The following is a 25,147-nucleotide window of genomic DNA, read 5'->3' as shown; positions in this document are numbered from 1 at the left end:
CTGCCACAGGTACGTGTGAGATGGAGGGACACACTAGCTAAGCTACATTCCGACAGCCACCCCAGCATACCACTTAGAATGGATGCTTGATAGATTGCTTGCTAGTGTGGATATATGAACAGAGCCTTGGGAGCAATTCTGATATAGTCTGAACGAATTAAAGCAAAGAAGAGGTTTCGGTAGCTTCTCTGAGGCCTCATTATTATACAACTTTCTAAATGAGATGTAAATATAGTTAAGTAAAGTGGCAGATTTGAGGCCCACTTTTTTTTTGACTGGAAATGACAACTTTTAAAATGTGATGTAAACAGTGAGGTAAAGTGGCAGACTTGAGGTCGAAATCTAAAACTAATTGTATGTCTTCCAGGTACTGTCCCCTACCTGTTGTTCACCAACCGCCACGAGGTGAGGAAGATGACTCTGGACCGTAGAGAGTATGTCCCTCTCATCCCCAGACTGAAGAACGTGGTGGCCCTGGACATGGACATGCCTGGACACAAGATCTTCTGGTCTGACCTGTACCACAGGAAGATCTACAGGTGAGGACCTGCTGGGGGAAGGTGTGTGTGTGTGTGTGTGTGTGTGTGTGTGTGTATATATATATCTGCAAACAGACAATATACAGTATTTGTTAGTTAAACAAACATCTATTTTGTCCTGCACCCTTCCCCAGCGCCGACATGAACTTGGCAGGGAACTCCTCCCACCACAACGTGGTGATTGACAGCCAGATGGAGGTGCCGGAGTGCCTGGCCGTCGACTGGATTCACGGTAACATCTATTGGACGGACAGTGAGCTCCAGACCATCTCCGTGGCAACCACGGACGGAACACGGCGAAAGACACTGATCAGCGAAGGACTGGAGAAACCAAGAAGCATCGTGGTGGATCCAGCCAATAAGTAAGAAACTTGGGATTTGATTGATTGATTTTATTAACCTTGTTTTCATCAGTATCATGCTCAATAGGGCGTTGACTGCCATGAAAAGCAAAAAGATAAATCTTCGACAGGATTCTTTTGTTGTCGAACATATTGGAATAATAGAATGAGTGAGGATCTCTTTCGCAACAAGAAACATGGCAGAAGCTCAACGTGTGTGTGTGTGTGTGTGTGTGTGTGTCTGTGTGTGTGTGTCTGTGTGTCTGTGTGTGTGTGTGTGTGTGTGTCTGTGTGTGTGTGTGTGTGTCTGTGTGTGTCTGTGTGTGTCTGTGTGTGTGTGTGTGTGTGTGTGTGTGTCTGTGTGTGTGTGTGTGTGTCTGTGTGTGTCTGTGTGTGTGTCTGTGTCTGTGTCTGTGTCTGTGTCTGTGTCTGTGTCTGTGTCTGTGTCTGTGTCTGTGTCTGTGTCTGTGTCTGTGTCTGTGTCTGTGTCTGTGTGTGTCTGTGTCTGTGTCTGTGTCTTTTCTGTGTCTGTGTCTGTGTGTGTGTGTGATTTTCTCTAAAGACCTCCAGATGTTGTGCTGAAGTGTGTTTGAGGTCGGAGTTTTGACTGACGGTACTGTGTCTGTTTCCAGCTTCATGTACTGGACTGACTGGGGCAACGAGGCCAAGATCGAGAAGAGTGGGCTGAACGGAGCCGACCGCGTCGCCTTGGTAACGGACAACATCATGTGGCCCAACGGCATCACTCTTGGTAAGAAGAGTCCACTGATTGGACACTGCAATATAGTGATGTGCGATTGGACACATTGTAATTTGCTGTCTCACATGATTCTTATACTCGTATACAGAACAGTTGAGATTTTGTGTTGTGTTATTGTTGGAAGTTCTATCATACTGTAGGTGTACAATATTTACATTCAAATAATCTGCCTCGTTATCAGGCGTGGAAGCGTTGTTTATAAGTGAATGATTATACAGTTGGATTTCTCTAACGCTCCCTGCCTCTGGAACAGACATGGTTAACCAGCGTCTGTACTGGGTGGACTCTAAGATGCACACCCTCTCCAGCATCGGAGTAAACGGAGAAGGACGACACACACTCATCTACAACGAGGACAAGCTGGCTCACCCCCTCTCTCTCGCCGTCTTCCAGGTAAATAGTGATGGAATGTGGACATTAAGGTCTCCCTAACCTGAGTTCCATCTGGAGTATAGTTATGGGCAGGTCCTAGAGGAATTGTAGGAAGGGAAAGGGAGACTTAACTGAACCAGTAGAGTCCAGTCCATGTGGACAATGGTTACAATCCAACCTCAGAACCTCCTCTAGATCCCTGGGTCGAGCACCATGGTCTCCCCCTCTACCCTGGCTGTGGCCCCAGAACCTCCTTTAGGTCCCTGGGTCGAGCACCATGGTCTCCCCTCTACCCTGGCTGTGGCCCCAGAACCTCCTTTAGGTCCCTGGGTCGAGCACCATGGTCTCCCCCTCTACCCTGGCTGTGGCCCCAGAACCTCCTTTAGGTCCCTGGGTCGAGCACCATGGTCTCCCCCCTCTACCCTGGCTGTGGCCCCAGAACCTCCTTTAGGTCCCTGGGTCGAGCACCATGGTCTCCCCCCTCTACCCTGGCTGTGGCCCCAGAACCTCCTTTAGGTCCCTGGGTCGAGCACCATGGTCTCCCCCCTCTACCCTGGCTGTGGCCCCAGAACCTCCTTTAGGTCCCTGGGTCGAGCACCATGGTCTCCCCCCTCCAGCCCACACCAACCTGGCTGTGGTAGCTTTAATTAAAGGGGATTTCCAGGTTGAGTCTTATACACCAGCTCGGTTTATGAGTTTAGCCATGCAGCTAGCCAGCTTTAGCTGTATTACAGAAATCCATCCATGTAGCTGCTGAATGGAGACCAAACTGATCTTACAGTATCCAGGTCATAGGAGGTTAATAAGCCCCATATCTGAAACTGTTGTTTTCCACCAGATACATACATTAAGTCTTTGTTTGTGGATGGATTTGTAAGTTATGTACTGACTCTGATATACTATGTACTGACTCTGATATGCTATGTACTGACTCTGATATGCTATGTACTGACTCTGATATGCTATGTACTGACTCTGATATGCTATGTACTGACTCTGATATGCTATGTACTGACTCTGATATGCTATGTACTGACTCTGATATGCTATGTACTGACTATGTACAGTTGGTTAACATTAAGTACTGTATGTACTGACTATGTACAGTTGGTTAACTTTAAGTACTGTATGTACTGATTATGTACAGTTGGTTAACATTAAGTACTGTATGTACTGACTATGTACAGTTGGTTAATATTAAGTACTGTATGTACTGACTATGTACAGTTGGTTAACATTAAGTACTGTATGTACTGACTATGTACAGTTGGTTAATATTAAGTACTGTATGTACTGACTATGTACAGTTGGTTAACATTAAGTACTGTGTACTGACTATGTACTGACTATGTACTGAGTACAGTGGTTAACTTTAAGTACTGTATGTACTGACTCTGATATGTATGTACTGACTATGTACAGTTGGTTAACATTAAGTACTGTATGTACTGACTATGTACTGTTATGTACTGATGTACTGATATGTACAGTTGGTTAACTTTGTAAGTACTGTATGTACTGACTATGTACAGTTGGTTAACATTAAGTACTGTATGTACTGACTATGTACAGTTGGTTAATATTAAGTACTGTATGTACTGTTTGGTTAACATTAAGTACTGTATGTACTGACTATGTACAGTTGGTTAACTGTGTAAGTACTGTATGTACTGACTATGTATAGTTGGTTAACATTAAGTACTGTATGTACTGACTATGTACAGTTGGTTAACATTAAGTACTGTATGTACTGACTATGTACAGTTGGTTAACTATTAAGTACAGTATGTACTGACTATGTATAGTTGGTTAACTTTAAGTACTGTATGTACTGACTATGTACAGTTGGTTAACTGTGTACAGTATGTACTGACTATGTACAGTTGGTTAACTTAAGTACTGTATGTACTGACAATGTACTTGGTTAACTGTGTGTACAGTATGTACTGACTATGTATAGTTGGTTAACTGTGTGTACAGTATGTACTGACTATGTATAGTTGGTTAACATTGTAAGTACTGTATGTACTGACTATGTACAGTTGGTTAACTTTAAGTACTGTATGTACTGACTATGTACAGTTGGTTAATATTAAGTACTGTATGTACTGACTATGTACAGTTGGTTAACATTAAGTACTGTATGTACTGACTATGTACAGTTGGTTAATATTAAGTACTGTATGTACTGACTATGTACAGTTGGTTAACATTAAGTACTGTATGTACTGACTATGTACAGTTGGTTAACTGTGTGTACAGTATGTACTGACAATGTATAGTTGGTTAACTGTGTGTACAGTATGTACTGTATGTACTTGACTATGTACTGAGTTGTTGTTAACTGTGTGTACTGTATGTACTGACTATGTACAGTTGGTTAACTTTGTGTACTGTATGTACTGACTATGTACAGTTGGTTAACTTTGTGTACTGTACTGACTATGTACAGTTGGTTAACCTAGTTTTTCTTCCTGTCTCTCTTTTTTTCTGGTTTCTCTCATTTGTTTCACAGGAGAAAGTATTCTGGACCGACATGGGCGACAGAGCGGTCATGAGCGCCAACCGCCTGACAGGAAATGACATCACTGTACTGGCGGAGGACCTGTTGCAGCCAGAGGACATCATTGTATACCACAACCTCAAGCAGCCCATCGGTATGGCAACGCACGCTTTTTAAAAACATAACAAATCTAACATGAATAACTGTAATTAACTTTAAAAGCTGAATCAGGTGGTCTAACACTCACTCTCTCACGCTTCTCTCTCTCTCTCTCTCTCTCTCCCTTCTCTCTCTCTCTCTCTCTCCCTTCTCTCTCTCTCTCTCCTATAGGAAAGAACTGGTGCACAGAGAAAAACTTTGTGAATGGAGGTTGTGAGTTCCTATGTCTACCTGCTCCCCAGATCAACCAACACTCCCCCAAATACACCTGTGCCTGTCCTGATCACATGACCCTCGGCCTGGACATGAGGAAGTGTGTGGCAGGTATGTGTTTTCCTCTGTCGAACCCTATGTAACTTTAGAGGAGAAGGTGCAACTATTGCCCTTTATACCCCTTTCCTGCAGTCAAATGACCAGATCGCCCTCCTCATGGGTGGAATGTTATTCATATCTTCATTATTAATCATCATTCAAATCTGTTTAAGACCAAATATTTTGTAGTTAAAAGCTAGTTCAAAAGCCAATGGATGTCAGTGTTAGTGTTTATCCTCATACTCACTGTTCATGGTCATTGAACCTTTTCTCAAACTAACTGACACGTTCTTGTGTGTCTAACCTCTAACCTTTGGTGACCTTTAACCCCATCTCTTATCTCAACAGCTCCAACAACTACCGCTCCCCCCACCACTCCCAAAACTGCAGCTCCCATCCCTACCAGGGCCCCAACCAAACAGCCAGCTGGCCCCACTTCCACCACAACTACAACTACAACAACTACCTCCTCCGCCCGCCGGGCCCAGCCTCAGGACCCTGATAGGTCCTCGACCACTCACAGTCCACAGGAAACTGCGGTCACAGGTCAAAGTGGCTATGTTGCCATGCCCAAAGTAGCTGAGGCATCACACCATACTGTGCTCTACATTGTCTTACCTATCAGTGAGTATTTTACCTTGTAGTATCAGCATAATGTCTAGTGCACTGATAAATACAGTAGTACTGTAGTAACCTACTCTCTGTTTATGTGTTGACTTATGTGTTGATATACACTGAGTGTACAAAACATTAGGAACACCTGCTCTTTCCATGAGACTGACCAGGTGAAAGCTATGATCCCTTATTTATGTTATGTGTTAAATCCACTTCAATCAGTGTAGATGAAGGGGAGGAGACAAGCCTTGAGACATTTGAGACATGGATTGTGTACGTGTGCCATTCAGAGGGTGAATGGGCAAGACAAATGTTTAAGTGCTTTGAACGGGGTATAGTAGTAGGTGCCAGGTGCACCGGTTTGAGTGTGTCAAGAACTGCAACGCTCTGGGTTTTTGACTCTTAACCGTTTTCCATGTGTATCAAGAATGGTCCACTAACCAAAGGACATCCAGCCAACTTGACACAACTGTGGGAAGCATTAGAGTCAACATGGGCCAGCCTCCCTGTGGAACGCTTTCGACACCTTGTAGGGTCAATGCCCGACGAATTGAGGCTGTTCTGATGGCAAAGGGGGGTGTAACTCAATATTAGGAAGGTGTTTCTAATGTTTTGTACACTCAATAAAACACGTATTATTGTAAAAGTTAAACTGGCTTTACCTACCATACTTTATCAACAACAACAATTACAACAACAAGAACTGACCTTTGACCCCCTATCTCCTCTCTCCAGTGATGATGTGCCTGGTGCTGTTTGGTGCAGTGTTGCTATGGAGACACTGGAGGCTGAAGAACACCAACACCATCCACTTTGACAACCCCGTGTACCAGAAGACCACAGAGGACGAGTTGCACATCTGTAGAAACCACAGCCAGGACGGATACACCTACCCACAGGTACTGTCACCTAGCAACCTACCAAGCAACCCAGTCACTGTCTTATTACTTATGTAGACTACACGTGTCACCAGGGTTAGAGTTCATTCCATTTAAATTCTCATACTGTGTTGAGATCAATTCCATTTCGATTAAGTGAAATAATGGGATGAATTGCCCATTGTTTTCCTATGTGGAGTTGCAATCCACTTGACCCCAATCCTGCAGGTGTTCTGCAGTGGCTAATAGAAAGCATGTGACTGTTGATTATGGTATAGCCTATGAAATACTGCATGTAGTGGTTTTCAGTGTTGTATGACTTTGTGTTTATGGTTATTTTCTGTCTCCCCTCACAGAGACAGATGGTGAGCCTGGAAGAAGACCTGGCATGACTAGTAGAAGAAGAAGAACAAGTGGATATGAAGAATTGTATTTAAAGAGAGATTGTTGTTTGAAAAAGTGACAAACATAAACCGATGGAGGTCATTTTAACCCTAATGCTACTGACACGTCCTTTCCAATCCTATGATGATGACCTCATCTCGATGACCTAAGTTCCTGGCTTCCTGTTCAGAAGATTCCGTTCCGACCTCAACACTGTGCTTCCATCCAAGACGAAGAAGGAAAAAATAAACTCAGAAAGAATAACTTGGTTGCCGTGGAAACCAACCCCCAAAAAAAGGAATGGAAGAAGAAGAAACATATACAAACGGAATCACACAAAAAAAATGGCTTGGTAGCGTTGTGGTCTCGAACACAACCCTAAAGAGAAAAAAACGTCTGGAGGCCATTTTGTCAAACATCGGAAGGACTTGAAAATGAAAGACACAGTAAATGCACAGTTGGACTGTAGTCGTCCGTTCTTTCATAATGTAAGAGTTCTTACCTAGGTGGCCTGGTCCCAAATGTATGTATTTTAGGCTAACTCCTCGTCAGAGAGATGAATAAATGTCTAAGCACATAATGCACAGATTTGGTACCAGGCTAGGTCCTGGACCTTGGCTCTTTGACACAAGGAAGTTCAAAACGACAACCATCTAACACAGCTTCAACTTTGTTTGTTTTTGTTACATATCACTTAGCAGCTCTTTTGTAAATGAGTGTACATTTGGCTACTTACTGTAAAATAGGCAAACTTTTGTTCTAATGTTGCATAAGATTGTGCATAGCACTGTACAGAAGACGTCCTACACTTCCAAGCCATTTGATTCTTGAGTTCAGTTGGATCCCACTTCCTTTGTCAGCCTGACGAAAGCACTAGAAAACACAATTAGCACGACATGAAGGATGTGTTGAAGATTGTGGGTTTAAAACTGGCTGCAGTCAAAAAGCTGTCTTGTCATATCTTTTGAAGGTCGAAAACGGTACCTAGTTTGTATGTTTATGGTGTACTTAACAATGGACATGGAGACCTCTGGATGGCCTTACCATCTGACATTGACACATGCACGTGCCTAGTCACTTAGCACCGAACATCACCACATCTTAAAGTGGAGACTTTCCCAGGGGGACATTGAACTATGGTGTGACACTACTCTGAGCTGAAACGTGTGAGTTGAGTTGTCGGCCCTACTCTGAGCTGAAACGTGTGAGTTGTCGAGCTGAAACGTGTGAGTTGTCCTACTCTGAGCTGAAACGTGTGAGTTGTCGGCCCTACTCTGAGCTGAAACTGAGTTGTCTGAGCTGAAACGTGTGAGTTGTCGGCCCTACTCTGAGCTGAAACGTGTGAGTTGTCGGCCCTACTCTGAGCTGAAACGTGTGAGTTGTCGGCCCTAGCTGAAACGTGTGAGTTGTCGGCCCTACTCTGAGCTGAAACGTGTGAGTTGTCGGCTGAAACCTACTGAAACTGAGTTGTCGGCCCTGAGCTGAAACGTGTGAGTTGTCGGCCCTACTCTGAGCTGAAACGTGTGAGTTGTCGGCCCTACTCTGAGCTGAAACTGTGAGTTGTCTGAAAACGTGTGAGTTGTCGGCCCTACTCTGAGCTGAAACGTGTGAGTTGTCGGCCCTACTCTGAGCTGAAACGTGTGAGTTGTCGGCACTAATCAGAGCTGAAACCTTTGAGTTGTCATTGGTCTCTTTACATATTGGTGCCTTTGCCATCATCAATGCAAGCATTTCTATACTCACTCCAGCAATGTGTGTAATGTCTAGTGACGTACATGTTCTTACGGTATGTGGTATACAGTGTCTGAAGAGCCCAAATGCCTTATGACCTCCTTTCACTATAGTCAACTATAGCTGACATGATAGTTCTCTTGCCTTGGCACGTAGTAGTTGAATGCTAGTTGAAGGCCAGCAGCTGAATGCGAGTCCAGCAGCTGAATGCGAGCCAGCAGCTGAATGCGATAGGCCAGCAGCTGAATCTGAAGGCCAGCAGCTGAATGCGAGTTGAAGGCCAGCAGCTGAATGCGTAGCAGCTGAATGCGAGTTGAAGGCCAGCAGCTGAATGCGAGTTGAAGGCCAGCAGCTGAATGCGAGTTGAAGGCCAGCAGCTGAATGCGAGTTGAAGGCCAGCAGCTGAATGCTAGTTGAAGGCCAGCAGCTGAATGCTAGTTGAAGGCCAGCAGCTGAATGCTAGTTGAAGGCCAGCAGCTGAATGCTAGTTGAAGGCCAGCAGCTGAAGGCTAGTTGAAGACCAGTAGCTGAAGGCTAGTTGAAGACCAGTAGCTGAAGGCTAGTTGAAGACCAGTAGCTGAAGGCTAGTTGAAGACCAGTAGCTGAAGGCTAGTTGAAGGCCAGCAGCTGAAGGCTAGTTGAAGGCCAGCAGCTGAAGGCCAGTTGAAGGACCAGTAGTTGAAGGCCAGAAGCTGAATGCTAGTTGAGGGCCAGCAGCTGAATGCTAGTTGAGGGCCAGCAGCTGAATGCTAGTTGAGGGCCAGCAGCTGAATGCTAGTTGAGGGCCAGCAGCTGAATGCTAGTTGAGGGCCAGCAGCTGAATGCTAGTTGAGGGCCAGCAGCTGAATGCTAATTGAAGGCCAGCAGCTGAATGCTAGTTGAAGGCCAGCAGCTGAATGCTAATTGAAGGCCAGCAGTTGAATGCTAGTTGAAGGCCAGCAGCTGAATGCTAGTTGAAGGCCAGCAGCTGAATGCTAGTTGAAGGCCAGCAGCTGAATGCTAGTTGAAGGCCAGCAGCTGAATGCTAGTTGAAGGCCAGCAGCTGAATGCTAGTTGAAGGCCAGCAGCTGAATGCTAGTTGAAGGCCAGCAGCTGAATGCTAGTTGAAGGCCAGCAGCTGAATGCTAGTTGAAGACCAGTAGCTGAATGCTAGTTGAAGGCCAGTAACTGAAGGCCAGCAGTTGAAGGCCAGCAGCTGAATGCTAGTTGAAGGCCAGCAGCTGAATGTTTAAGGCCAGCAGCTGAATGCTAGTTGAAGGCCAGTAGCTGCTCCAGCTGTTTGAAGGCCAAAAAAGCCACTGGTTTATGTCTGTATGCTGCTCATGTTCTAAAAGAAAGAAAACACCTTCCGTCTGATTTTTTTATTGAGGTGGAAAGCTGACAAAATAAATTATGGTGAATGATGTTAAATGACATCCTGGTATGATATGAAGATACTAATTATTATTTTTGAGAATATGTATATAGTTTGTATGTTTCTGTAAATACTACATCCTCAGTTCACTGTGGTATCACCCTGTTCATTTTGTACATTTTAAAACGTGAAAAATGTTGTACATATTACAGATATGTTTTTATTTATATATATATACACATGTATAAATATCTTGATTGGATGTTTTATTTTCCTAAGCTCTCGTGTCTACTGTGAATGGTTACACAGTTGTTAATACTGTCCCATCATCATAACCAACCAACCAATGTTCATTATCTTGATTCATTATCCATTGAATCATTATCTTGGTTGTGTGAATGACACTGCTGGTTCTGAACAACAGTGTAAAGTTCAGATCCATATATAGACATACATCTATGGTTCAGGTGAAGTTGATGTTTGTTCTGTTATATGTTTTCATTCACAGCTGATTGAAGATCTTACATTTTATAGACTAAATTGCCCCCGTTGTGCAGTGTTTTATGACATCAGTTGTGGTGTAAATGTGGTGTGTAAAGCACAATGTTGTGTATCACCCTAAGATGTACGAGTCCACAGGACAGAGCACCAACTGCAGCTTGCCTGGTACATGCAAATTGCTCTTCTTGTTGATTCTTAATCTTCCTGTTCAGAGAATCCAATCTCAAAGTGACCATTGTATAGTTTGTGTTGTGATTATTTTGTTTAATAAAAGATAAATAATGATCAAGTTTTCTGTCACGTCTCTTTCGTCCCACTGCACAGATACGGTCTTCTCGAACGGCTGTGTCATCGTTAGAACCTGTACTTAACGTTCTAGCCACTGAACATACTGTATTACTCATCCCGTTCCTGATAACGGTGGGAAGCCAATCTAATAAGGCTTTTTGATGTAGGCCTTCAGTTTCACTGTTTTCTGGGGGCGAAGGCCTAAGCTACAACTTATTTTTGTTCTCGGTCAGTTGTTGTTAATGTTTCATAAAGTAGTTTTTTGTGCTCAGTATTGTATTCAGTCTCTCTGACATCCTCTCCTTCCTGCCAGTGTGTTTCACAAAGCCTTTTACCACCAGTGTAAGTCCAGCTTTTGTTATCACGTGTCGAGGTGAAGATGCAGCAAGGTATCAAATAAATGGAGCCGGCACACTCAAACTCCACCACGCATCTGTTCATAAACAATGTTTCATCAGGACCTGATGAAGATCCTTGCAGGAACTAAACGTTGTGGTTAGAACGTTGGGCCAGTAACCGAAAGGTTTCTGGATCGAATCCCGAGCTAACGAGGTAAAAATCTGTCGTTCTGCCCCTGAACAAACAACTGAACCTTATTCCCGGTTGGCTGTCATTGTAAAAATAATGTGTTTTTAACTGACGTGCCTAGTTAAATAAAGGTTAATAAATAAATAGGTGAAGCTTCTGAGTGCCGGTTCTTTATTGTATACCAACTGTTTTCAGCCCTGCACCCAACCTATTTATTAACATTTACTTAACTAGGAAAGTACGTTATGAACAAATTCTTACTGATGAAACATGTCAGTTTGATCACACTTGACTACTAATAAGGAATGCAATGTGCAGGCTGTGTGTTTTAAGCTAATTTAAACACATGTTTTTATTCTCACTTAGAGAATATTCCACTTGGATTACCATTGTGGGAGTAATGCAGTGTTGAGAACAGCCGAGAACTTTGGTCTAACATTTCCTGCCCCAATATGTCAAGGTCACACAATTCTATTCTATGATAATCCTGTCATTCCCTGTGAACAATTAAGTTGCTGACTTGTGACAAGGACGTTTACGATGAAGTCCTTGCGACCCAAATTCTCCTTTACAATTCTCCAGTCATTTTCATTATACAATAGAGTTTGGATGTATTTGTAACAAGGAAATTAGGACATTTTGGAAAGTCATAAGGCCCTCAGAAAGAACCCTCCAGTCAAGAAAGACTCAACTGTACTGTATGTGTAATATCATGCTCCTGAAAGCCTCAAACTGGATAGCTAGGGATAAACTCATATTATACTCACTGCAGTATTACAGGGTATTTCAGTAACCTCACTGAAATGGGTTATTTAGGACAATTACAGTGTGGAGAGATTGATGAATGTGCACATTGTCGCGTTTCATGTTCTCTTTTAAAGTGGTTCATTGGGAACCACCCAAAGTGTACAGTTGGTCTTCACTTTCAAAGGGAAACACCATGACTTTGCAATTATGTTTTGATTCAAGTTACAGGACATTGGTTTCCCTGAGTCATCACTTGTCTTTGCAATGGAAAATGTGACAGGTAAGGAAGGACGTATTCCAGGGTGTATAAACGTTGTGTATAAAGGTGTTTCTTTTAACTCTGGTTTTGTGAGGAATTGCCAGTAGACCTACAAATCTAAGTGTATTTCCATCCGGACTTCAGATAATAAAATGCATAATGTGATACAAAGTTGTGGAGATCAGACAACAACAAAAACATGGATTGATCTGGCTGAGAGACTACCCATACATTTCCCCAGAACATGGAATTACACACATGGGTGAGTTCTAGAGTCTAACTGTAGAACTGTCTGTAGTGCAGATGGTCTCAAATACAGACACACCCAAACAAACTACAGACAACATCCTGTCATCATTTAACATCATCCATAATTAATCCATAATGATGGGTGTTCCCTCTATCCTCCAACTCTTCCCTCTATACACCAGAGACTCATTCAGCACTCTACTTGCATAATGGAACAGAGAGAGAGTTCCGGAACAGGGGGATTAAGATGTGGAATCAACCACCATAGTGAGTTGTGGGAAGTTGTGGGAAGAGAATCTACACTTATAGCCCTCCACTGAAATCAGAAGAGAACTCAGCAACATTACAGTCTTTGGTTCAAGATTGCTTTAACAGCTGGAGACGTTTACTTGGAACCTAAACCAGAGAGGGAGCAGGGATTGGACAAACAAAGATCACACCACCAGTGGAGTGTATTCATTTACATTGAAGTCATTTAGCAGACGCTCTTATCCAGAGCGACTTACAAATTGGTGCATTCACCTTATGACATCCAGTGGAACAGCCACTTTACAATAGTGCATCTAAATCTTAGATTCTGTCTGGTCCAAAAGGGGGTGAGAAGGATTACTTATCCTATCCTAGGTATTCCTTAAAGAGGTGGGGTTTCAGGTGTCTCCGGAAGGTGGTGATTGACTCCGCTGTCCTGGCGTCGTGAGGGAGTTTGTTCCACCATTGGGGGCCAGAGCAGCGAACAGTTTTGACTGGGCTGAGGAGGGAACTGTACTTCCTCAGTGGTAGGGAGGCGAGCAGGCCAGAGGTGGATGAACGCAGTGCCCTTGTTTGGGTGTAGGGCCTGATCAGAGCCTGGAGGTACTGAGGTGCCGTTCCCCTCACAGCTCCGTAGGCAAGCACCATGGTCTTGTATTCATGGATACCCAGGGAGCCAGGCTTCTCCAAAAATGTACAGATTATTTATTTACTTATTTTCAAATAATTTATCTTTCGTCTCTCTGTTTCATAATTTTCCTTTAATTCGCAAGAGGCTGAATGTATCTCACCGGAGAGTGTGCCCCTCTGTCTCTGTATGTGTAGGCCATCTATCTGATTCTGTCTGGTCCAAAAGGGTATGACATTATTGCCGCCCGTAGCGTTGAACGCAAGGGAAGCCAGTGAGCATTTGGCCTCCCTTGACCCCTAAAACGTGTCAAGGGAAGCCAGTGAGCATTTGGCCTCCCTTGACCCCTAAAACGTGTCAAGGGAAGCCAGTTTGGATTTGGCATCACTCCTATCAAATTCATTGAGAGCATACGTCATTGACAGAAACAACTTGAATTGTTGCGTCTCATTGTGTTGTCCTCCGGTGGCTATAGCTAGCTAGAATAGTCTGTTTCCTAAATTAGCCATGGATGGAGATAGGGATACTTAATTCTCTGTACTGGCAAATGATTATAATTGCGATTCTGATCCCACCATAAATTCATACATTGTGTCCCTGGCCTGAGAGGATGGACGTTCAACATTTAGCTAGTAGGTTAATGTTATCCAGCTGGCCTGGCGCATCATTGCCCATGAAAGGAAGTCAGGATAGCGAGCATTTTAGCCAGGTAGGCTAGGACAACAAAATATATGGTACTGTATGACAGAGTCACAGACCATTTAGGAAACATGAAAGAGAGGAGGATGGCATTGGCATTTGTCTACAAGTAGGCTGAATCAAAACACACACACACACACACCAGAACCATGAACAGCCACATCATATTTACTGTAGCTTACATTGATTGGACTAAATGTTTGTGGTATATTTTAGTTGTCACTGTATTAGATGTAGGTGGTTAGATGATGTTTACATGTTGAAGGTGAAATGGTGCTGAATAGTGGAGGCAGCACGTGTTTTCTTAGAGACTAGCGGTAAATCAATAGTTCCCAAAATGGTGGAAACATGAACTTGCTCATCAAACAACACTGTTTCACGAATCATCAGTGACATGGCAAGAGATGTTTTGAAACAATTACTGCTTCGCATACAAGCCAGTGAATTCTATGCGTTACAGCTGGATGGGTCCTGGCACAGCTCCTGGTAGATGGATGGGTCAACAGGGCCTGGCACAGCTCCTGGTATATGTCTGTTACAGCTGGATGAGTCAACAGTCTGTTACAGCTGGATGAGTCAACAGACGTGGAGGGCCTGGCACAGCTCCTGGTATATGTCTGTTACAGCTGGATGAGTCAACAGATGTGGAGGGCCTGTCTGTTAGGCCTGGCACAGCTCCTGGTAGTCTGATATGTCTGTTACAGCTAGATGAGTCAACAGACGTGTCAGGCCTGGCACAGCTCCTGGTATATGTCTGTTACAGCTGGATGAGTCAACAGACGTGGCGGGCCTGGCACAGCTCGGGCCTGGCACAGCTATATGTCTGTTACAGCTGGATGGGTCAACAGATGTGTCGGGCCTGGCACAGCTCCTGGTATATGTCTGTTACAGCTGGATGGGTCAACAGATGTGTCGGGCCTGGCACAGCTCCTGGTATATGTCTGTTACAGCTGGATGGGTCAACAGATGTGTCGGGCCTGGCACAGCTCCTGGTATATGTCTGTTACAGCTGGATGAGTCAACAGATGTGTCGGGCCTGGCACAGCTCCTGGTATATGTCTGTTACAGCTGGATGGGTCAACAGATGTGTATATGTCTGTTACAGGCCTGGCACAGCTCAGCTGGATATATGTCTGTTACAGCTGGATGAGTCAACAGATGTGTCGGGCCTGGCACAGCTCCTGGTATATGTCTGTTACAGCTGGATGGGTCAACAGATGTGTCGGGCCTGGCACAGCTCCTGGTATATGTCTGTTACAGCTGGATGGGTCAACAGATGTGGAGGGCCTGGCACAGCTCCTGGTATATGTCTGTTACAGCTGGATGGGTCAACAGATGTGTCGGGCCTGGCACAGCTCCTGGTATATGTCTGTTACAGCTGGATGGGTCAACAGACGTGGAGGGCCTGGCACAGCTCCTGGTATATGTCTGTTACAGCTGGATGAGTCAACAGACGTGGAGGGCCTGGCACAGCTCCTGGTATATGTCTGTTACAGCTGGATGGGTCAACAGATGTGTCGGGCCTGGCACAGCTCCTGGTATATGTCTGTTACAGCTGGATGAGTCAACAGATGTGTCGGGCCTGGCACAGCTCCTAGTATATGTCCGTTACAGCTGGATGAGTCAACAGACATGGCAGGCCTGGCACAGCTCCTGGTATATGTCCGTTTTGTTTATGGGGGGTCAATTAAGGAAGACATTCTCTTTCTGCAAACCACTGGAAACCAGGACAACAGGAGATAATATTTTTAAAGTGCTGGACAGCTTTGTGACATCAAATGGACGTTGGTGGTCAAGATGTGTTGGTATCTGTACTGATGGCACAAAAGCCATGACAGGGAGACATAGGGAAGTGGTAAAGTGTGTGCAAGCAGTTGCTCTCGATGCCACGTGGGTACACTGCAGCATCCATCGACATTGCAGAGTTATGTGCATCCTTTAAACCACACCCTTCTCATTAACCTGTGGTGAGTTATTCACCATTTTTGTACTAATAAGGTTTTATATGTAAGATGGCTAAATAAAAGAGCAAAATGATTGATTATTATTATATTATTATTTGTGCCCTGGTCCTATAAGAGCTCTTTGTCACTTCCCATGAGCTGGGTTGTGACAGAATCTAACACTTATGTTTAAGAAATGTATTGTATAGTGTGTGTGTGGCAGGCTTACCATGATGGCAAAAAAACAATATTTGAGAGTGCGCTGACCCTGGTGCTAGAGGGGGTACAGCTGACCCTGGTGTTAAAGGGGTACAGCTGAAGGTTGAATGTTTGAAGGGTACGGGACTATAATACGTTTGGGAACCACTGCTGTAGGTGATGTAACTGTTTGTTACAGGCAAAATGTTTTGTGGACTTCACAGGACAGAGGTTGCTCTTCAGTTTTGTGGTGAAACAAAGGTGTGGTTGAATTTATTCTGCCACTGTGTCTTCTTATTGTCTCGGCTTTAGGCCTGTATATATATATACATATATATATCACGGTGTCAAGGCATATGAACTAACAGGTTATAGAGCAAACAACGCAATTATCACAACACATAGGGTGTAATATGGCCTTTGTTCTGGCTTCCCCAGTTATTTGGCCCGCAAACCGCTACTGCACACTCCTCAGTGACAGTGTCATTGACAAGCAAAGAGGCACACCATTAAGAGTAATTGACAAGAATGTTCCCTTTAGGGGCTGGTCATAGCTAGGCGATACTTAAAAGAGTCCAGTTATACCGGTCCTTCAAATAGACCAAGGCCTGTCCTTCATACAGACACCAGCGTCGATTAACCAACCCCCAACCTGGGGCCGAATGTGTCAAGCATCTCAGAGTAGGAGTGGTGTTCTAGGATCAGGTCCCCTCTTGTCAATTTAATCCTACTAAATCTCTACAAGGCTAAACTGATCCTTGATCAGCTCTCCTGCTCTGATACTCTTTGTGAATACTGCCACTGGTCCCCCGTCCATCTTATTCATTCACAGCACTCCTGCTCTGAGACGTCTGATACATTGTACATACAGCCCTTTATCTCCTTCCTAGACACAAGAGAGAATGCTTCTGTGTACTGTAGATAAAACCAAGGGCTTGGATCCCATTACGGCAGGCAAAATGATGGAGATTAGTTTCATTTGACCCAATACTCTCTCTCACTCCCTAACACAATCTTGTCTGCATGGTACCTCCTAGTACTAACCCTGACTGATAGCAATGTTGTAATGTTTCCTCTCACTATAGTCACAAGATATGACACATGTCCGTCAATATGATCCATTTGAAGTCATCAAGGTGTACTATTATATCACATATTACGACATACAGTGCCTTGCAAAAGTATTCAGACCCCTTGGTCTTCTTCACACTTTGTCAAGTAAAAAAGTGGGATAAAAATTGATTTTTATTGTAATTTTTTAAAATTAACAATCTACATAAAATACTGTAATGCACAGGAGGCTGGTGGCATCTTAATTGGGGTTGATGGGCTCGTGGAAATGGCTGGAGTGGAATCGTATCAAATCCCACAAACACACGGTTCGATGCCATTCCATTCCATTCGCTCCATTCCAGCCATTATTATGAGTCATCCTCCCCTCAGCAGCCTCCACTGCTGGAATGTCAAAGTGAAAGAAAAATGCTTAATAGAAATTAAATAACAAAATATAGTCGTTGCTTAAGTATTCAGCTCACCAATACATGTTAGAAACACATTTGACATCTATTACAGCAGTGAGTCTTCTTGGGTAAGTCTATAAGCGCTTTGCACACCTGAATTGTGCAATATTTGCCCATTATTATTTTCAACATTCTTAAATATGTAGGGGATCATGTCTAGACAACCATTTTCAGGACTTGCCATAGATTTTCAAGCAGATTTACGTCAAAACTGTAACTCGGCCACTTTCACTGTCTTCTTGTTAAAAAACTCCAGTGTAGATTTGGCCTAGTGTTCGTTCTGCTGAAAGGTGTATTAATTTCCCAGTGTCTGGTGGAAGGCAGACTGAACCCGGTTTCCCTCTAGGATTTTGCCTTTGTTTAGCTCCATTCAGTTTCTTTTTTATCCTGAAGATCTTCCCAGTCCTTAACAATTACAAGAATACCCATAACCTGATGCAGCCACCACTATGCTTGAAAATATGGAGAATGGTAATCAGTAATGTGTTGTATTGGATTTGCCCCAAACATAACACTGTGTATTCAGGACAAAAATAAAATTGCTATGCCACATTTTTTAGCAGGATTACTTTAATGCCTTGTTGCAAACAGGGTGCATGTTTTGGCATATTTTTATTATGTACAAGCTCCCTTCTTTTCACTCTGTCATTTAGGTTAGTGTTGTGGAGTAACTACAATGTTGTTGATCCTTCCTCAGTTTCCCCCTATCAGAGCCATTAAACTCTGTAACCGTCTTAGTCACCATTGGCCTCATGGTGAAATCTCTGAGCAGTTTCCTTCCTCTCCGGCAACTGAGTTAGGAACAGGTTGTAACACAACAAAATGTGGAAAAAGTCAAGGGCTGTGAATACTTTTTGAAGGCACTCTATCTACCTAAATGACTTTGTACCCCTAGACATCCACTCTGTACTGGTACCCTGTGTACTGGTACCCTCTGTACTGTGTGTACTGGTACCCTGTGTACCTGGTTCCCTCTGTTTTTACTGGTACCCTCTGTACTGGTACCCTCTGTACTGGTACCCTCTGTACTGGTACCCTGTGTACTGGTACCCTGTGTACTGGTACCCTCTGTACTGGTACCCTGTGTACTGGTACCCTCTGTACAGGTACCCTGTGTACTGGTACCCTCTGTACTGGTACCCTGTGTACTGGTACCCTCTGTACTGGTACCCTGTGTACTGGTACCCTCTGTACTGGTACCCTGTGTACTGGTACCCTGTGTACTGGTACCCTCTGTACTGGTACCCTGTGTACTGGTACCCTCTGTACTGGTACCCTGTGTACTGGTACCCTGTACTGGTACCCTGTGTACTGGTACCCTCTGTACTGGTACCCTGTGTACTGGTACCCTCTGTACTGGTACCCTCTGTACTGGTACCCTGTGTACTGGTACCCTCTGTGTGGTACCCTGTGTACTGGTACCCTCTGTACTGGTACCCTGTGTACTGGTACCCTCTGTACTGGTACCCTGTGTACTGGTACCCTCTGTGGTACCCTGTGTACCCTCTGTACTGGTACCCTGTGTACTGGTACCCTCTGTACTGGTACCCTGTGTACTGGTACCCTCTGTACTGGTACCCTCTGTACTGGTACCCTGTGTACTGGTACCCTGTGTACTGGTACCCTCTGTACTGGTACCCTCTGTACTGGTACCCTGTGTACTGGTACCCTCTGTACTGGTACCCTGTGTACTGGTACCCTGTGTACTGGTACCCTCTGTACTGGTACCCTCTGTACTGGTACCCTGTGTACTGGTACCCTCTGTACTGGTACCCTGTGTACTGGTACCCCAACATTGTGTATTTCTTCCTTGTGTTATTATTTGTCTATTATTTTTCTCTCTGTATTTTTGGGAAGGGCTCGTAAGTACACATTTCACTGTTAGTCTACACCTGTTGTTTACAAAGTTTACATTTGATTTGAATGGTATCTAGCTTAAATATAAAGGATATATAGGTGAGCTATGCAGGAAGTGAATGAATAGATTCGTCTATGAGCTGTGATGTCGTTATCCACTCCTCAAGGACAGACCTGTTCTCTATCAATGAATAACATCTGACAGGAACTAGCATCCACATTCCTTAGTAGGAGTGGTCTACACGTGGAGTCTACATAGGATCGCCTTGTCATCCTCGTGATATTTCTGTCAGGTTTTGTGCGGTACCTATGCATGGGCAAACAGTTTGCCAACATTTATAATAATGTATGCCATTTAGCAGACACCTTTACTTAAAGTGGCTTATAACAAGTGATTGCATACATTTTTGTACTGGTGGCCCCAGGAGGCCCCAGTGGGACATTCAGAACAGTTTTACTGTAGATCAACAGTCTTCTGATAAATCTTTGAATTCAACATATAACTGCACTATAAAGCTGGAGGTGCAATTCTGGGGTTGTTTTTTTGTCCTAACCTTCACTCCCCTTCGTTAGATGCAGTATGTTGTATGGAAGCTAAGCTATAATAGTGTTATGGGTAAAGGGACGCCTGCAGGTAAAACGTGTCAAAGTGCAGAGCAATGGAAATTATACAGGGTCTGTATCCACATACACTCCATCTGCATCACTGTTGACAGATGCACATAGCTATCGCCCTTTATAGCCATTCAAATGAGTCTAGATCCACAGTGTGCTAGACCCTATGGCTTTAAGATACACACTGAAGCACAGGTGACAAACAATGTTTGTCCCCAGGGGATAGGCTCATAGACACTATCTCCTGTATTGTCACCTCACCTGACTATTTACATATTGCCATTCCGCCATCTCCCATTGGTCAGCGATGTCACAAAGGGGCGGGGTCCGAACATCACACCACTGTGACAGTCTACGAGGGGGAGTGTCTTGTGACATGAGAACAGGAAGTCACTTCAGGAACAGGAACAACAGGTCACTAGCCAGTTTACCAAACAGAACAGAGTGGTACTGGCTGTACTGGTCTGGTGATAAGCAATAACAATAGTCTCTGTCTCAGAGACCCAAAGACACCAGCCACTACCCAGAGCAATGCTTCCTCCCAGGCTGCAGGGGAGGATACACTTTGAAACACACTGCTGCACTCAAACACACCCAGACACATGTAGGCCAACTAGTCATAGGCCAACTAGTCATAGGCCAACTAGTCAGGCCAGTCACCAACTAGTCATAGGCCAACTAGTCATAGGCCAACTAGTCATAGGCCAACTAGTCATAGGCCAACTAGTCATAGGCCAACTAGTCAGAGGCCAACTAGTCATAGGCCAACTAGTCATAGGCCAACTCATAGGCCAACTAGTCGTAGGCCAACTAGTCGTAGGCCAACTGGTCATAGGCCAACTGTCAGGCCAACTGTCGTAGGCCAACTAGTCATAGGCCAACTGTCGTAACTAGTCATAGGCCAACTAGTCGTAGGCCAACTAGTCACTAGTAGTTCTACCAATATGTTCAGTGGTGGCTCTCTGTACAATAGTCTCTGTCTCAGAGACCCAAAGTACCAGTGACCCCAGTGCTGAGCAACTTCAGGCTGCAGGGAGGATAGGCCACTGCTGCACTCCAAACTGTAGTCATAGGCCAACTAGTCATAGGCCAACTAGTCGTAGGCCAACTAGTCATAGGCCAACTAGTCATAGGCCAACTAGTCATAGGCCAACTAGTCATAGGCCAACTAGTCATAGGCCAACTAGTCGTAGGCCAACTAGTCATAGGCCAACTAGTCATAGGCCAACTAGTCATAGGCCAACTAGTCATAGGCCAACTAGTCATAGGCCAACTAGTCATAGGCCAACTAGTCGTAGGCCAACTAGTCCTAGGCCAACTAGTCATAGGCCAACTAGTCGTAGGCCAACTAGTCACTAGTAGTTCTACCATCGATATGTTCAGTGGTGGCTCTACACTGTTACAATAGTCTCTGTCTCAGAGACCCAAAGACACCAGCCACTACCCAGAGAAATGTTTCCTCCCAGGCTGCAGGGGAGGATACACTTTGAAACACACTGCTGCACTCAAACACACCCAGACACATGTAGGCCAACTAGTCATGTGTAACTGTCATAGTGCCAACTACCTCTTTATGGCACTGGTAGTCAGTGCCAACTGTCATAGGAACAACTAGTGTAGGCCATATCGTACCCACTAGTCATGGCCAAGCTGCCAAAGTCGTAAAACTGTCATAGGCCAACTGTCGTAAAATCTAGTCATAGGCCAACTAGTCGTGGCCAGCTAGGTCATAGGCCAGTGTGGTTAGGCCAACTAGTCATAGGCCAACTAGTTTAAAATCAGTCATTGGAGAAGCCAATTTGGGCCACTAATCATATTTCAACTGGTCATGGCCAATAGTCATAGGCCAACTAGTCTAGATAGTCATAGGCCAACTAGTCATAGGCCAACTAGTCATAGGCCAACTAGTCGTACACCAACTAGTCATAGGCCAGACTAGTCGTAGGCCAACTAGTCACTAGTAGTTCTACCATCGATATGTTCAGTGGTGGCTCTACACTGTTACAATAGTCTCTGTCTCAGAGTAAGACTGGTCAAGCATACCAGATGTTTCCTTAGGCTGGGGAGGATCATTTGAAACACACTTCTCAAACACATGACACATTTGTTTCCAACTAGTCATGGCCTGTCATACCAACTGTCAGGAGTCTGTCGTAAATGTCATTTGTTTCCAAGAGTCTGTTTGACCCAGTCATGTTTAGAGATTTGACTGACCTGTAGTCATTTGTTTAAGTGAAGATGATCAACAAGTGTTAAACATTCATGTCTGTCTGGCCAACAGTCATTTGCCCCAGTGGGTTCATAGGCCAACAGTTTTAGGCTGTCTGTAGGTTACTCTTAGTCAGTTGTAAGTCTGTCTGACTAAAGTTTGTTTCCCGTTGTTGGAGGCCAATGTCTGACCAAGTCATTTGCAATTTCTGTATTTGTGTCATTTGTTTCCTTTAGACTGTCGTGATACTAGTCATTAGTAGTTCTACCCAGTGGTGGATACATGTTACAATAGTCTCTGTCTGAACCCAGTTTGTTTCCTTTAGAGTTGTTTCCTACCAGTGCAAAACCTTTAGAGTCTGCTGACCAACAACCCATTTGTTTTCACTTTAGAGTCTGTCTGACCTACAAGTCATTTGTTTCCTTTGAGTCTGTCTGACCTACAAGTCATTTGTTTCGTTGTCTGGCCAACTAGTCTGTTTCAGCTTTAAGAGTCTGACCTACTGTCATTTGTTTCCTTTGAGTCTGTCTGACCAAATAGTCATAGACCAAATATCATATATGCCAGTCTGTCATAGACCAACAAGTCATTTTATCATAGGCCAGTCTGTCTAGACCAACAGTCATTTGCCAACTTGCATACATGACCAACTAGTCATTTGTTCCCAAGGCCAACTAGTCGTGGCCCAGTCATACCAAGTCTGTCTGACCAACTAGTCGCCTTTAGAACTGTCATAGGCCAACTAGTCATTTGCCAACAGAGTCTGTCCACCAACAAGTCATTTGTTTCAACTTTAGAACTGTCACTGTAGTTCCTGTCAATGTCATTGGTTTCACTGTTACAATAGTCTCTGTCTGACCTACAAGACATTTGCCACTACCCAGAGAAATGTTTCCTCCCAGGCTGCAGGGGAGGATCACTTTGTTTCACACTGCTGCACTCAAACACACCCAGACATTTGTTTCCAACTTTAGGCCAACTGTCTGACCTACAAGTCATTTGTTTCAACTTTAGGCCTGTCTGACCTACAAGTCATTTGCCAACTTTAGAGTCTGTCTGACCTAGTCAAGTCCATTTGTTTCCTTTAGAGTCTGTCTGGCCAACAAGTCATTTGTTTCCTTCATAGAGTCTGTCTGACCTACAAGTCATTTGTTTCGTTTAGTCGGGCCAAATGTCTGTCATTTGCCAACTAGTCTGTCTGCCAACTAGTCATTTGTTCTACCATTATATGTCTGTGGTGGCTCTACACATTTGTTGGTAGGAGAGAGAGTTTCAAGAGCATCACCACTTAGCTGGTCCATAACATTTCTCCATATGCCCCGGTCAGGCCTGTACATACCATGGTGAAGTCTGAGGGTTAAATGAACTGAGCTTGTGATGGTTTGACCCATCATGTGAAGGGGAGATGTCTGACCTACAAGTCATTTGTTTCCTTTGGAGTCTGAATCTGACCTACAAGTCATTTGTTTCTAAAATCTTAATTTAAAGGGTTAGGCTGACCTAGCAGTGTTTGTTTCCTTTAGAAGTTTAAAATCAGATTTAAAATCAGTTGTTGGAGAGCAATTTGGGTCACGGCAATTTCTTATTTGTGTCTTGAGCTGATAAAGTTTAAGAACCCCTGGGATAGATAGTAGCAAGAAGCCACTGTTGAACAGTTTAACTTGTTGACCTACTGTAAAACCTAGAGAGGTAGAGGAAAAGTCATTTGTTTTCCTTGGAGTCTGTCTGACCTACAAGTCATTTGTTTCGTTTAGGGTCTGTCTGACCTACAAGTCATTTGTTTCCTTTGAAGTCTGTCTGACCTACAAGTCATTTGTTTCCTTTGGAGTCTGTCTGACCTACAAGTCATTTGTTTCCTTTGAGTCTGTCTGACCTACAAGTCATTTGTTTCGTTTAGGGTCTGTCTGACCTACAAGTCATTTGTTTCCTTTGAAGTCTGTCTGACCTACAAGTCATTTGTTTCCTTTGGAGTCTGTCTGACCTACAAGTCATTTGTTTCCTTTGAAGTCTGTCTGACCTACAAGTCATTTGTTTCCTTTGAAGTCTGTCTGACCTACAAGTCATTTGTTTCCTTTGAAGTCTGTCTGACCTACAAGTCATTTGTTTCGTTTAGGGTCTGTCTGACCTACAAGTCATTTGTTTCCTTTGAAGTCTGTCTGACCTACAAGTCATTTGTTTCGTTTAGGGTCTGTCTGACCTACAAGTCATTTGTTTCCTTTAGAGTCTGTCTGACCTACAAGTCATTTGTTTCCTTTGGAGTCTGTCTGACCTACAAGTCATTTGTTTCCTTTGGAGTCTGTCTGACCTACAAGTCATTTGTTTCCTTTAGAGTCTGTCTGACCTACAAGTCATTTGTTTCCTTTGAAGTCTGTCTGACCTACAAGTCATTTGTTTCGTTTAGGGTCTGTCTGACCTACAAGTCATTTGTTTCCTTTGGAGTCTGTCTGACCTACAAGTCATTTGTTTCCTTTGGAGTCTGTCTGACCTACAAGTCATTTGTTTCCTTTGGAGTCTGTCTGACCTACAAGTCATTTGTTTCCTTTGGAGTCTGTCTGACCTACAAGTCATTTGTTTCCTTTGAAGTCTGTCTGACCTACAAGTCATTTGTTTCCTTTGGAGTCTGTCTGACCTACAAGTCATTTGTTTCCTTTGGAGTCTGTCTGACCTACAAAGCGTTTCCATATGTTATTGTTGGACATCCAAGTACCC

The 25,147-nt window shown here is 44.0% G+C and overlaps 1 protein-coding gene across 1 annotated transcript in view; it reads left to right on the top strand.

Moving 5' to 3' along the window:
- The window catches only part of LOC127919499 (low-density lipoprotein receptor-like), a 22,008-nt gene extending 14,314 nt beyond the window's left edge, over positions 1–7,694 (top strand). The window contains exons 8-17 of the mRNA XM_052503148.1: positions 1–9; positions 368–539; positions 674–901; positions 1,513–1,631; positions 1,894–2,033; positions 4,528–4,669; positions 4,846–4,998; positions 5,335–5,610; positions 6,337–6,500; positions 6,836–7,694. The exon at positions 1–9 is cut by the window's left edge and continues 120 nt beyond it. Coding sequence (XP_052359108.1) covers positions 1–9; positions 368–539; positions 674–901; positions 1,513–1,631; positions 1,894–2,033; positions 4,528–4,669; positions 4,846–4,998; positions 5,335–5,610; positions 6,337–6,500; positions 6,836–6,871 — 1,439 coding nt within the window. The 3' untranslated portion in view covers positions 6,872–7,694. The remainder of the gene's footprint in view (positions 10–367; positions 540–673; positions 902–1,512; positions 1,632–1,893; positions 2,034–4,527; positions 4,670–4,845; positions 4,999–5,334; positions 5,611–6,336; positions 6,501–6,835) is intronic.
- The last annotated feature ends 17,453 nt before the right edge of the window (positions 7,695–25,147 follow it).

This window comes from Oncorhynchus keta, unplaced genomic scaffold, assembly GCF_023373465.1.
Source record: "Oncorhynchus keta strain PuntledgeMale-10-30-2019 unplaced genomic scaffold, Oket_V2 Un_contig_16796_pilon_pilon, whole genome shotgun sequence".
NCBI lineage: Eukaryota > Metazoa > Chordata > Actinopteri > Salmoniformes > Salmonidae > Oncorhynchus > Oncorhynchus keta.
The sequence above is the reverse complement of the archived record's forward strand: the minus strand, read 5'-3'. Positions and strand labels throughout refer to the sequence as shown.